General features: G+C 39.1%; 1 protein-coding gene across 3 annotated transcripts in view; it reads right to left on the bottom strand.

Moving 5' to 3' along the window:
• The window catches only part of LOC124111899 (spondin-1-like), a 125701-nt gene that overhangs the window by 16618 nt on the left and 93179 nt on the right, over positions 1–15904 (bottom strand). Inside the window, exons 4-6 of one of the 3 annotated variants that reach the window (XM_046471797.2) lie at positions 13977–14050; positions 5606–5764; positions 3441–3592 (exon numbers count right to left, since the gene is read on the bottom strand). In XM_046471797.2, the coding sequence (XP_046327753.1) occupies positions 3441–3592; positions 5606–5764; positions 13977–14050 (385 nt within the window). Of the gene's footprint in view, positions 1–3440; positions 3593–5605; positions 5765–13397; positions 13410–13494; positions 13628–13976; positions 14051–15904 lie in introns of those variants that run through there. The other 2 variants (XM_046471807.2, XM_048384604.1) reach the window with 2 other exon arrangements.

The raw sequence follows: 15904 nt of genomic DNA, 5'->3' as shown, positions 1-15904 counted from the left end.
AATCATAGTGAGTGAGTGAGAGAGTGAGTGAGTGAGTGAGTGAGTGAGTGAGTGAGTGAGTGAGTGAGTGAGTGAGTGAGTGAAGCCTCAGACAGCTTCCACTTCGGTGAAGCCCATGATCGCTGATAAGGTTAATGATAAACCTAGAAACATAATCAGGGTGAATTGGGATCAGAACCCACGATCACAGGTTGCTGGCTTGCCCAAAAGATACAACTCTGCATAACAAACGCTAGCTGCTGCGACTTAGATGACTGGGCCGCCTGTGCCCCCATGAATCATTATAATGTCTTTATTGGATGATATACAATAAGGCAAAGAGTGACTGCTTATTAAAATGGAATGTAGAAGATAAACATTACATTTGTGGGTGTTATTGAGTTATATAAGATATAAGTATTATAGAACATTGTTCTATCATGATGTAATTTCTGGAGATTTGAACATGCGCTCGCAACGTGATGACATTGTAAGTTGGACAACATTAGTTTTAGTGAGTTGTTCCCCATAGATGTAGCTGGGCAACGTAGATAAACCCAACCACCAAAAGTGGGAGAAATATGACAATAGGTATTGGCAGAACAGGTTCAGATTATCAATGTGAACTTATGAGAATATCCAGGAACTACCAAACTTAAATCCCCTGTTCATAAAATGGACTTGTCCAACATTACCGTGATCAGATTTTTATCACAGAGTCATCATTATTACAGGTAGGTTGTCCAGAGGTTTCATTTGCAACCAACTGTATTAGCTGGAGGTATCAAATATTAACAATTTCCAGGCATCAAATACTCAATAACATCTACAAATTGGAACGCACATAATGTTTATGAACATTATAAAAAACAAAAGTTATCAGTAATTTTTTGGAGCATTCTCTCTGTACATGAACTCTCTCAGTTGTGAAAAAGACATGATGTCACTCTCGAATGCTATGATGTCCCATTGGAATATGACACAATGGATGACATCACATCACATGATCTCGTGATAACTGAACTGTTCAGGTTTGCAGAATATTGAAAAAAAAACCTGATAAATATTGATCACACTTATATTTCAATTAGTGTGCAATCCATTTCGCCAAGCCAAATGGCTTGTTCTTCAAATTTGGAATTGATAAAAAAAACAACTTAATAATACAAAGTATTAATAAACGAAGAAAAGTTCAAAAGATTTCTAGGCTTTGAATCCCATTTAGAAATGTTTTTCAAGCAATCAGACAGCAGCACACCCTCCTATTTGTTGAACAATCTAGATTTATGTTATTTCAGAGCTTTCCTTGTGATGGACACTGTCTTGTGATATATAAGATGGAAATATGGAATGCTCAATCAGCCAAGAATAAGATTACGTGTTTGATAAATGTCTGCAAAACATACAAAATATCAAAGAAATACATTGCCGAACTGGATGGATATCTGTTGAAAATAGTTTCTTTATGGGTCACAAGAAGTCAAATGCGGTCAATATTTGGACAGTACAAAATCATAAATTCATATTCCTTCAATGTAAACACATTCATTGTATATCTTTACCTATCTAAATATCATTATACACAGATGTTTGGTTAAAGAAAAGATGAAAGTATCTTTTCCCATGAATGTTTCTTGTGAATGATCTTTATGTTTTAAGATCAAAATCTGGACAACTAACCATCCACAGAAAATATTTGTGCAAGGATTTCATGCTTTTTGTGACACAAAGACTGAAACGCTGAAGAGTCTGATACATAAACTGTACTGTATATGCTTGCTATCTATCATCACAACATGGGAGTGTTCACTATAGTTGATTATTCCATACCTGTAAGTACCTGTTACAATGGCCTGACCCTAATTACTGCACACAGCACCTAGTGACATTTCCCTTCAGAATGCAGGACCAAGATGAAACATTTAGAGTTATCTCCCCTTGCTCCCATGACCTTTGTGACCCTTCCACACCCTCATTTGACAAGTCTCACCTCATACACGGCTCCTTGTCCATATTAATCAAACTGTGTGCATACTTGTAAGATCTGGGCAAAAAGTCACAGCTGACATTCGTGGAACATGCCACCATCGCTGACAATCAGCAGAGTTGAGAGGGATGCATATTTGTAATTCTGTTCAACACTGGTATGAGAATGCTTGTAATTGCAAGAGGGCACCTCCAGTGTTGCTTTGTAGTCAATATTGACACAATGTAGCCATTCGTCCCTCCTTCCTAATTACCCCGGGAACCCCCTGCCACGTGTAAACATCATATTGCTTTCTTCTTAGCTAAATAGCAAAACTATTCGCCTATCAACACGTCCACAACTGTTTTACCTTCGCACCAGTCATCATTACTTTATTGAGGTTGACCTGATATTGACTTGACCTGCACCAAGTTTTTGTTGAGAAAAGTTGCCACGTATTCCAAAGTACTGTCTTAACCCAGCAGTCACATCTTATAAGCTTTGTAGAATTTGTTGCAGAGTTGCGTCCCTTGTGTTCGCCGGAAACCTATGATTGTGGGTTCGAATCCCGGTTCACCCCAATTATGTTTCTAAGTTTGTCAGCACCATACCCATGCTCGTGGGTTTCACCGAAGTGGTAAACGTCTGAGACCTGCATCACTTTGGGCTTTCCTCCCACATTAAGCTGACACGCCGCAAGATAACTGGAATACTGTTAAAAGCGGCGTTTAACCCAAATCACTCACCCACTCACTGTAGAATTTGTATAGTGCAATATGCGTACCTGGGAAGCTTTGAAATGAATTATAAAGTTCTTCCATAAATTCCTGAATACTACTTCAGACACAATTCCATCTAAGAGTCACTGTCATGGGTTTTCATACTTGATAATTCACTGAAAGATCTGTAGGCATTTGCTATTAAAATTATAAATAATACTTGATAACTGCTTAGTGTGTAGGCACCACAAAACTCTATCCTAATATGGACGAATTGGGTGTCCTTTAACTTCTTTTGAGAAGTACACTTTGACTAATCCCGTTATTGGTCAGCAAAAATGTTTTAACTATAACTATGTTGTTTGTTGTTGTTTAAATCCGCACTTAGCAATATTCCAGCAATGTGACGGCGGTCTGTAATACTGAATGTTGTATTGTAGTTAGAACCCACAGCCTTTTGTAAGGCCGCACCACCTGCATGGCTGTCGTTCAACCAAGTGTGAACCTGACATCAACTTTCTCCCAGTCATGTCACTAGATGGTAGTGACGCATGAGAGCTAGCTGCACGAGCAACTCCACACAATCAAGTCCTCAATAGCTAGAGTTATCCATTCTTGCTGCTACCTACCCATGAAATCAGGAGATATAGACAAGGGCATTATTACATGGCTGGTTAGTTTGCACCCAGTTAAAATAACATTTAGTATGTTCTTAAGAGACACAATGTCCATCATTTTTATACCGTTTTAAGTATGCTGATGCAGACAATACTCACATTTCTCTTCATGTCTTCTGTAAGGGAGCGGGAAGAGCCATATTCACAGACCTCTCGCACAGCTTCGGAGGCCATACCGCCGTAGTCCCAGATGCGATAGTCGTTACTGTGGGAGGCACCCACAATGTTGGACCAATGCAGAAGAAATGAACCTGTAATGTAGTAGAGTTATGTCCCTTAGATGAATGTAGTAGAGTTATGTCCCTTAGAGGAATGTAGTAGAGTCATGGCCCTAAGACGAATGTAGTAGAGTCATGGCCCTAAGAGGAATGTAGTAGAGTTATGTCCCTTAGATGAATGTAGTAGAGTTGTGGCCCTTAGAGGAATGTGGTGGAGTCATGGCCCTAAGACGAATGTAGTAGAGTCATGGCCCTAAGAGGAATGTAGTAGAGTCATGGCCCTTAGATGAATGTAGTAGAGTTATGTCCCTTAGATGAATGTAGTAGAGTTGTGGCCCTTAGAGGAATGTAGTAGAGTCATGGCCCTAAGACGAATGTAGTAGAGTCATGGCCCTAAGAGGAATGTAGTAGAGTCATGGCCATTAGAGTAATGTAGTAGAGTTATGTCCCTTAGAGGAATGTAGTAGAGTTATGTCCCTTAGAGGAATGTAGTAGAGTCATGGCCCTTAGAGGAATGTAGTAGAGTCATGGCCCTAAGAGTAATGTAGTAGAGTTATGTCCCTTAGAGGAATGTAGTAGAGTTATGTCCCTTAGAGGAATGTAGTAGAGTCATGGCCCTAAGACGAATGTAGTAGTCATGGCCCTAAGAGGAATGTAGTAGAGTTATGTCCCTTAGATGAATGTAGTAGAGTTGTGGCCCTTAGAGGAATGTGGTGGAGTCATGGCCCTAAGACGAATGTAGTAGAGTCATGGCCCTAAGACGAATGTAGTAGAGTCATGGCCCTAAGAGGAATGTAGTAGAGTCATGGCCCTTAGATGAATGTAGTAGAGTTATGTCCCTTAGATGAATGTAGTAGAGTTGTGGCCCTTAGAGGAATGTAGTAGAGTCATGGCCCTAAGACGAATGTAGTAGAGTCATGGCCCTAAGAGGAATGTAGTAGAGTCATGGCCATTAGAGTAATGTAGTAGAGTTATGTCCCTTAGAGGAATGTAGTAGAGTTATGTCCCTTAGAGGAATGTAGTAGAGTCATGGCCCTTAGAGGAATGTAGTAGAGTTATGTCCCTTAGAGGAATGTAGTAGAGTCAGGGCCCTAAGAGTAATGTAGTAGAGTTATGTCCCTTAGATGAATGTAGTAGAGTCATGGCCCTTAGAGGAATGTAGTAGAGTTATGGCCCTTAGAGGAATGTAGTAGAGTTATGTCCCTTAGAGGAATGTAGTAGAGTCATTGCCCTAAGACGAATGTAGTAGAGTCATGGCCCTTAGAGTAATGTAGTAGAGTTATGTCCCTTAGAGGAATGTAGTACAGTCAGGGCCCTTAGAGGAATGTAGTAGAGTTGTGGCCCTTAGAGGAATGTAGTAGAGTTATGTCCCTTAGAGGAATGTAGTAGAGTTGTGGCCCTTACAGGAATGAAACCAGCCTAACATAAATGAATTTAAAGAGGTTGCATACAAAAAACAAAAAATTAAAGAAATGGGTATATTTGGTATCATTTTGTTGGAAAATATGTCCTGAATCAAATTACGCAATAAAAAAACCAAGTCACCACAGCATTTTTTGACTAAGTGGCGCCATCTAGAGGCACCGGATGATAAAATCATTTTGCCAATAAAATGGTCATTTTAAAGTTTGATCATTAAATGAGTGCTTTTAAATAGACATATTACAGTATTGATATGACACAAAACAGAAAAATGAAAATTCAAGTCAAAACATTTTTAATTTCACATATCATTTGACTTTAAAAAAAAGCACATTTTCCAAAAAAATTGATTCATCAGTCAAAAAAGCATTTTTTCAAAATATAACCGCTGAACGAAACAATTAATCTTAACAAAGCGACGTTATTTGAATACTACTAATGATCAATGTTGTATGTATTTACACAAGATCTCCTGCTGACATTCATACAAACCACATTAACAGTGCTATTTTCCATCTACATATTTAAATGGCTTAAATTAATTTCACGTTTTTTAAAATGACCTTTAAATTTCATTGTCGGAATATTTGCCGACTTTTAATGATTGACTCCAACAAAACTTACTGTCTCCGGTTGGGAAGTTTTTGGGATGCGTATGACGTGACCACAGCCCTTTGAATGTGATGACATACTTGGCGTGCCCACAGGCGCAACATTCCTCCTTCTGTTGCAGCGGGGACGGAGCGTTCTCCGGAACATTGGCCACAGAATCCTGCTGGGTCACTGAAAATAACAGAAGCATTCTTTCTGAATACGACAAGCATGGGTACAGAGAACATATTCTGCCCAGGAAGACCCAATAGTCATATTAAACTAGAAGCTCAAAGTCGGAGACCATCCTTGGGGGGGGGGGAGATAGGATTATTTTGAACAAATAATTTGTTTCCTGAAAATATAGAAAAAATACTTTTTGCCTGAGGTTTTAATTTATTATTTAAAATATTCACTTGATATGCTGTATGTCCTAAAGAGAATATTGTTTGGCGCCACCTTTCAGAGAAAGAAAAACTGTATGTCTGCATGCAGTGACCGAAACTTTGTTGTGTCTTTAAAAAATAAAACCTTTCACCTGTGTACCCTACACATAGATTCATCCTGCTGTAAATACTGTCAAGTCAGCAGTAAGTTCATGACTGACAGGAATTAATTATGTAAACTTTATCGAAAATCTTCATTTTGAGTGTTTTTAAACAACTGCCACAACTAGCTCAGGCCACACACAGCTGAATGTAAACACACTCCCGACTGCCAGAAACATGTTACTGCCAACTTGTGAAAGTCAAACAAATAAATAATCATTTGTCCCAAATTGATTTAATTGACAAGTGTACATGTTAACCAAACCAAGCATTTTCCTTTTTCTCAGTTCCTTCACAGACAGATTTCAGCTCAAAGACTTATTTCTTACATGAACATGGTCGCCAGATTGAAACAACATGTCATCCAATATCTGCTTCCTATCTCGCCAGCTTCACTGGATGTCTCCCTGTAACCAGGTGCAGATTCCCAGATAATCACTCAACTCGACAATCATCCAATCAGCAACATCGGTAATACCTCTATTCTACGTCTGCCACCATTGCTTTATGCGAATGCACCCAAATTTATGTTTGCGGGCTATATCAGATATCCTGTAGAAAACATGATAGTTTCCCTCCAACACATTCAGATAATCTACAGTGCAGATGATACTTTCCTAAATCTGAATGCTATCTCCATTATCTGCAGTCACTAAACCTGAAAAGGAGCAGAGTTATTTAGATGAGTGATTCTAATCCCCTCATTGTTATATTCAAGATTGACTTTCATTGAGGCCCTGTTTAGGAGCATCAAAGGTAACAGTGAAGATCCTCTATGATTAGGTATATACAGACTACCTTATCAGTCCCTCATCCTTTGGGAAGCATATTAGGTGCACTACACAACAAGTGCATTTGGGTAGCAAAAACGTGACCTCATCACAAAAACTGGTACTTTCAAACAAGTCTTAGATTTAATGTTTGATAAAGTACGTTGAGGTTCATTTCAGGTATGGCAATAAAGAGCTTTAAAGATAATCCTTAGATACTTAGCAAAAAACATTTCACATCAAGCAGGTTATATTCAAACCAACTTTGGTCAAACAATTGTTGTAGATAAGTTTGATTTATCATATTCTAACATCATGCGGTTCTGCCAACACCCTTCTCCTTCATTACAAATACATTTCATTGGGAAAGATGGTTCGGATACCAATATGTTGTGAGGTGAGGTGAGGTGAAATTGGGTTTAACGTCGTGTCCAAGATTATTGCACTTAAATAGTGACGTGCATGCACGTGTGTGTGCGGGGCTGCTTGTACTAGTGCGGACTGATGCCGATTTATATTGCTAGCTCACTGAGATACCATGCCACAGTTTAACATGAATACCCCACTCAGACACAGTATACCGACTCAGAGCCAACCAGTCCTTGTTTTAGCCCCTTAATGCCGAGCGCCAGACAGGGTAACAACAAGTACCATCTTTTAACGTCTTTTGGAATGACGCGGCTGGGGAGCAAAACCCCGGACCTTCCGCTCTCCATGGAGGCGGTCCAATATGTTGTGAAAAAGATGCCAAAACATGTTCAGCATGTTTCATACAGCTATCACAGGCTCTGATAGAAGAGTTCCATACAATGGTGTTCTCAAGTAGAATGTGGAAAAATGACTTTGGAAACCATCATGGGTGGTAACTGAACTCTATTACAACTTTCTGCCCTTCTACACAAGTAAATACCACAGCTCATTAAAACCCTATCACTTATCAGTTCCGGAGATTTTCACTGGGTAACCTTCTAAAAATTAATCCACCATTCGGGGAAGAAACATGGTGGCTCATGTTTCTTTTCATTCACTCCAGGAGCTGCTATTTCCAACTTGAGAGAGGACAAAGCAATATACACTGACTGATATGGCCAGTGATGTCTCCCTGTAGTTTTTGTAGCTCACACTCAGAAATACCTGTTGAACTGATCGCTTTCTCTTCCTGGCACAAAAGCTTTCCCTCCACAAAACAGTACCGATACTTTCTCATCACCAAAACCATTCTTTTTTCGTCCTGTCTTAATTGCCTCTCTTCCCTAACTTAATTACTCTCTCTACTTACCAAAATGTCTTTCTATTTCTCCTGTGATAGTTCAATTTCAGTCACCTTCCTTCTTCTCCAATTGATTTAATTCCTATCTCTTCTTAACATAATTGGGGGCACGGGTGGCCCAGTCATCTAAAGTGCTCTGATTCGCTGTGCGGAGTTGCACCCCTTGGGCACGCCAGAAACCTATGATTGTGGGTTCGATTCCCGGTTCGCCCCGATTATGTTTCTAGGTTTGTCAGGTGGGTTTCACCAAAGTGCTAAACGTCTAAGACCTGCATCAGTTTGGGCTTGCCTCCCACATTAAGCTGACACGCCGTGATATAACTGGAATACTGTTAAAATCGGCGTTAAACCCAACTCCCTCACTCATAACATAATTCCCTTCTCTTTTGTGATATTTGTATTTTTCTTCTAAGATACCCTGGTCGCATGATACATAAAGATGTTAAAAGATAGTACTTGTTGTAACCTGCCTGGCACTTGGCATTAATATACTCTGTCTTAGTGGTGTATTCATGGTAAACTGTGGCATGGTATCTCAGTGGGCTAGTGCTAAAGTCTGGACTAATACAAGCAGACACACACCCATGCACATTGCTATACAAGTGAAATAATCCTGAACACAACATTCCACCCCATTCCACCTCACCTCACTAAGACCTTACTCTTAACTCTCTACAAATACAGTCCTTCCCTAATCCTAATTTTGAACAAATGCAAACAAAACACAATTGTCTGGGAAAATTGCAGCGAAAGCATGTTCTCTACAATGTCAAACTTCTATCTTGTGTGTTGGCTGACGTGGGGTGTTAAAAACCTGGCTCCACTGAGGAACTTCACAGCCGAAATTCCATATGTCAACCTGTAGATCATTTTAACTACAGCTGTTTAAATTGTTTGTAGGCAACGTCTACTCCAACACACCATATTTATTTACACTGCTATATTGATTTCAGGAAATTACATAGATATGTCTCTCTCTGCCAGATAGTTTAAACAACATACCAAAACAGCAAGGAGCAACTATCACTAGTTTAAATGTTTACACAATTTCCGAGATGTTGAAAACCATTTAAACTGAAGCCAACACCTAAATACATATCCCCTGACTCATGCACAGATTCCCAAAAAATAGTCCGTCTTAAGAAACTAATTTCTAACCAATGACATGCAATTATAACCGGTATGACTTCAAACTTTAGAGATCATGATGAGGATCAGTAGGTGGAGATTTTCCCACAGTATGCAGTAAAGCATGAAGCAAGTATTAAACACAGACCTGCAGAGTACAAGACCTAGAGGTTGTGACTACAACCAATACAGGTAATATAACAAATATTTGCATAAATTCTTTAGACCCCATATAACTCACCTTCTACCTTACATTGTCCAGTTAACAAATATCCCCAGGATTTATCTGTTTTTATCAGGTACTCAGGCAACAGGTAAGCATCCGCCCTAACATTTTTGAAAATATTAACTCTCCAAGGGAGACAATCATTTTTGGTTTAATTGTAAGCATCATTACCAGATTTCCTGTAAAGGGTCTGGGGTTTATCACAAGAGAACTGAAATAGTCCAGCAGCATGGTTCAGCATGGCAATAGACTGCATAGCCTCGCATCTCTTGCCGATCAACGGTTGGCATTATTAACCCAGCAGGTTGAGGACGAGCTATGAAGCCACTGAGTGATCTAAGTGTTTATCATATACCCGTGTGGTACGGCTATATAACGCCCTATGATCCGTCACAGATAAAGCACACTTACCTGCTCAGCAAGATATGAATAAACAGATTTTTCCTTGCCAAGTACAGTGTTTTCAGTTTCCATACCCCACAAAGCAAAGATGACATGTTTATTTCAAGAGCATAGGAAGATGGGATCTCGACAAACCAGCCTTTGACAGGAAGCAACAAATTACATGATTGCGTCTTACACAGCTTGGGGCTGATTGAAACACGTTGATGCAAAAAAATGCTTTTGGTAGTATTTCAGAGTTCTGCTGCATTCCCACAAAATGCTAATATGAAGTGATGTTGGTTTGCCTGTATCATGGCGAGATATTGTACAGAAATCGTTTGTCAGTTCATGTAGATTAGGAATCTATTGACAGTGAAATACACAGGCTTACTCCCACTGAGAGAGGCAAGGTGGGAACATGCTTTACAAACAGAATTCGGGTGTGATAACATCTTATAAATGTCTACAATTTCAATGCAAATATGATTACCCTGAGTGCCTTATTGAATATCTGATTAAATAGATATGCTAAAAGTGACACTTGCATATTTTTTATACATAACTGAAATGTTTTAGAAGGCTGGTAAACTACAAGTGATGGGAAGATTGCTAAATTCAACAATTACTTTTTACAGTGAAAACAGTTTGCAACTTAAGATTTGAACACAGTTGATTTTCTATGATTTGGTAAGAATCTCTAATTTGAAAGTTGTGAAAGTTGAAAGTCTGGTTTCTTGTTCGTCTTTCTCAATACAGAGTTTTGGTTCCTCTCTTGGCCAGTGAGTGAGTGAGTGAGTGAGTGAGTGAGTGAGTGAGTGAGTGATCGAGTGAGTGAGTGAGTGAGTGAGTGAGTGAGTGAGTGAGTGAGAGCCCATGATCATGGGTATGGAAATGACAAACCTAGAAACATAATCAGGGTGAACTGAGATCAGAACCCACAATCACAGGTTGCTGGAGTGCCCAAAAGATACAACTCTGCATAACAAACGCTAGCTGCTGCGACTTAGATGACTGGGTCACCAGAGCAAGCAAGTTTTTTTAACAGTATTCCAGTTATATCATAACGTGTAAGCCCTAAGTGATGCAGGTCTCAGACAGTTACCACTTTGGTGAAGCCCACAAGCATGGGTATGGTGCTGACAAGCCAAGAAACATAATCAGGAGAACCAGTATTCGAACCCACTTCCATGGGTTTCAAAGGGACGCAACTCTGCACAGGAAATTGCAGCATCTCAGACAACTGGGCCACCCGTGCCCCAAATTTCACATTAAGTCAACATTAACATTAATCCTGGATTACTTCCAAATAAAAAAGTGAGTGAGTGAGTATGGTTTTATGCTGCTTTTAGCAATATTCCAGCAATATCATGGCGGGGGATGCCAGAAATGGGCTTCAAACATGTCGGGATTCGAACCTGGGCCTGCAGCATGACGAGTGAACCCTTTACCACTAGGCTACCTGATTGCCCCTCCAAATATAATAGGCATCATCACACAAATCTGCTAAAACCATAACTTGACAGAGAATACTTCCATGTCTTCATTATCATCAACCCCTTCAAATTTCTTCACAGTGCATCCATCATAACATTTCTGGATTCTAGTTTTCTAAAAAAAGCTATTTGATCGTGTACACATCACCCCAATAAATCCTACATCAGATTCGTATCACCCATCATATCTTTCAAGCCTACTACTTGAAGGAGCCAAAAGTATAATCAGGATTAATTTTCTGAGTTTAATGCACAATTTCCCCTAGACAGGTCACAGTTGTGACGCATCTCAAGATTTGTCCTTTAAGATAAACTTTACGATATGACGTCAAACCTCGGCAAAGCCACATCAAAGCTGAGTGCACCCTTGCTACCAAGATTGTGATGCACATGGGGAGACCGTCATCTACCCGTCAACTATAACCTGACAGACGAGATTAACTTTTTCCACATTCTTAAGTTGGCAAGTTTTCACTGATTACATGTAATTGTCACAAGCTCCATAAATGACCATGGGTTTCTTAAGATGAGGCAAGAAATTAGCTAATAATTTGATGGTATCAAGTTGATCTAACTAACCTGTCAAGTTCATGTCACGGTACCACTAACGGATACATGTTTAAACCAGGTGCTGTGACTGTAGATCAACTGTGAATACAACACATATACCCCAGCAAACCTGTGCCACATCACTGCATGTATTCACAGTTCTCAGGAGATGAACGGTTATGGTAATTTGTTTTCACCATCCCAATGCTTATCCTTGAATCTAGGATTTATTTGGGATTCTAAACAAAGTGCTCTTGGCAGGCAATTTGGGCAAAAAATGTTATTTTGGTAAAAATTTGGATTTTTTAAAGTTCTTATTGTCCTAACTTCAGAGGTATTTTAACATTATATTCTGAGATTGCATATATACTATAACTTAGCATTAAACCTCTTCCTTTTATTGGTCTTGTTAATCCGTGAAATACAGGTTATCTCTGCAAAGTTATTAAATTGGTTACTTTCTCAAATACATGTACTCAAATACACATAATTTAGAATTTTTCTCGTTGCTTTGATTATTTTCTCGTTATTTCAATTTTTTTCTCTAAATTTCAAATCTTTGAGATAAACTTAAAATAATGAGAAATAATCGAAATCATGAGAGAAAACTTGAAGTCACGAGAAAATAATTGAAATTACGAAAATATCATCAAAGTAATGAGAAAAAACTCGAAATTTAGAGAAAATAAACAAATAATTGCAATAATGTGAACTTTCAATTTAAAAATATACATATGCTTACAAGGTAGCACCATTAGGCTTTCGTACTGAGCAAGTCTGGATAAATCCCTGTGAATCAAGCCCCATGTCGCAAAGATTGATTATTTTGGTGTATAAGGATGTAATATGTTACCAGGATGCATTATCTTGAAGATTCTATAACAAAAACAAACACTTGCCCACTGTTTGACATTTCGCTAACAGCAGTCAGGTAAAAAACTGAGCAGTTTCTTGGTTGCTAATTTTCCCCTTCATTCCAGACATAGAGGGGTTTCAAATCAGCCATTTGTTAGTCCTCCCTCATTAAAGAAGTATTAAATGTAGCTCTGAGCTGAATTCGATGGTACCTATTATCAAATCCGGATACTGTGACTCATTTCTGAGACACAGGTGTCCCTAAGTAAACAAGCAGGGATATCCTCTCCGGAGAGGAAGCTCTCTACCTTTTGTCAAGAACATGATTTTTGATATGCTTTCGATTTATCACCTGTCCAATTTAATCTGACTTCACTGTCATCTTTTTTAGTATTCCTTTTTCTCATTATATGTTTTATCATGTGATTTATCATCATCATCATCATCATCATCATCATCATCTAGGAAAAAACCTTATCGGTTCGTCATTGTAACTGTAATGGCACTATAACTCAATCCAAGTCATTGTATCCATCACTGCTCCATCAACACTACAGCACTATATGACACTACAAGAACACTAAATGAGACTGTGTACTCGCTTTCCTCACAGACCAGCTGAGGGTGCCGTCCATCAACACTACAGTACTACAGCACTATATGACACTACAAGAACACTAAATGAGACTGTGTACTTACTTTCCTCACAGACCAGCTTGGTGAGGGTGCCATCCCTCAACACCCGAGCACTACATGACACTACAAGAACACTAAATGAGACTGTGTACTTACTTTCCTCACAGACCAGCTTGGTGAGGGTGCCATCCATCAACACTACAGTACTACAGCACTATATGACACTACAAGAACACTAAATGAGATTGTGTACTCACTTTCCTTACAGAACAGCTGAGGGTGCCGTCCATCAACACTACAGTACTACAGCACTATATGACACTACAAGAACACTAAATGAGACTGTGTACTCACTTTCCTCACAGACCAGCTGAGGGTGCCGTCCATCAACACTACAGTACTACAGCACTATATGACACTACAAGAACACTAAATGAGACTGTGTACTTACTTTCCTCACAGACCAGCTTGGTGAAGGTGCCGTCCATCAACACTACAGCACTACAAGAACACTACAAGAACACTAAATGAGACTGTGTACTCACTTTCCTCACAGACCAGCTTGGTGAGGGTGCCGTTGTCCTTGTACCAGACCCGAGACGACTCGATCACTGTAGTCCTGAAATCACACAACACAATGATAATCTATGACACCAGAGATATAAATTCATCACTGCGAATGACGTCTGTTGTCCTGAAAAGGAACTAAACAGAATACAAATATTTCTGGTTCAGCTCTTCAAATTTAAGTTTTGTAAAAATGATCACAATACAGACACTTCAGTACACTTTAAATGTGCAGTAAATCAACTATAATATAAATGCAAATTGGTATTTAAGGCCATATAAAAACAATTATAAAATTTGAATCCCTACCCTCCTCACATGATACAGTACCTACAGACAAAGAAAACCACTATGTGGGTTGCCGTGTCTCTTTACTTGATGAAGGGCTGTGGGGTAGCCTCTAGGTTAAAGCGTTTGCTTGTCACGCCAAAGGCTGGGTTCGATTCCCCACATGGGTACAATGTGTGAAGCTCATTACTGGTGTTCCCCGCCGTGATATTGCTGGAATATTGCTACAAGCGGCGTAAAACCATACTTACTCACTCACTTTTTATTTAATAATACATCATATAAACAAGTCTTTGAATGGCATTTAGAAGTGATACACATACAAGAGCGAATATATGGATATCAACTTCTTGATTATCAGGAACACCTGGAACACGAGGTGACACATATACACAGTTCTACCAACATTCTTCAGCAGCTAATGTACACGAACGCCTAGAACACACACACACACACACACACACACACACACACACACACACACACACACACACACACACACACAAACACACACACACACTTCCCCTTTTGAGAAGTTTGGATGAAAATCTAACAAATAATTTATTGTGGCCTAAACAGTCTATCTTCAGTTGGTTAAGGTGTAAATCAGGTGGGATAAAATTGTCAACAGTGATAGTAAATACACGTGTGAACACAAAACAACAGCACAATAAACAAATTTCAGGCACACTTGGTGACAATCAAGACCTAAATCTGCCAATCTTTGCATTCAATATTCTAAAGTCCAACAATCACGCCACGACAACACTTCAGGTAGACTGCCTCGTGTCATTCTCAATTGAAATACTTCATAATTATTTTCAAAAAATCATAAATGACAGGTCTATTTTAGCACATATTTACAGGTCAGGGCAGTCTTTACTTAACGTTCATGTTTTGTTTGTTTATTTTTAAAGAAAATGTCTTAAACAAACAATGATTCAAAAGCCATAATCTGCCATGCATTCTGGAGATTTTTCAAAACATTCCACAGCTAGGATCAGTTTGAATAGGCATATCATCCCTGATTGTTAAAACTAAAAAGTATGGTAAAGCATGTAGCCAATAAACACAACTTCAAACCAAAATTTCACAAAAAAGAGGCTGAATATGAACCATTGCACCTGAATTTTCAACAAAAATGGCTTCTTCTGACAAAAGAATTTCCAGCATCTTGTCATCAAGAGTATGATCTGAATCTTATATAAAGTGACAAGTGTAACAACAGATACAAATTCATTTCTTTCAGCCCAGAACAAGCTCTGGAATGTCCTCTACCCCAGTATGTTAATGTCTGTCACAAGGGTGGTCCATCAGACCAGCATCCCAACTAGGAACAATATTGGTCCTGGGTTATCACAATGTAACACTGTTAGGTCAGGGATGACTGCATCAATGTGACACCGTTTTTGTTGTTAATCTTCCGGGAAATCACAACTGAGAACCTCTTCACTACTGCAGCTAATATCATCTGACAGATTCTCAAAAAGGAGAAATTAAACAAGCTGATATAATACGTCAACTGGGGACATGAGCATCGCACTGATGTGAGAAAAGCTTAAGTAGTGTGTACATTACTATACAATAAGCCAATGGAAGGATGGGTAATGTGTGTGCA

The sequence above is a fragment of the Haliotis rufescens genome, unplaced genomic scaffold (genome assembly GCF_023055435.1).
Source record: "Haliotis rufescens isolate VD_foot unplaced genomic scaffold, xgHalRufe1.0.p SCAF_5, whole genome shotgun sequence".
NCBI classification, from domain to species: domain Eukaryota; kingdom Metazoa; phylum Mollusca; class Gastropoda; order Lepetellida; family Haliotidae; genus Haliotis; species Haliotis rufescens.
The sequence above is the reverse complement of the archived record's forward strand: the minus strand, read 5'-3'. Positions and strand labels throughout refer to the sequence as shown.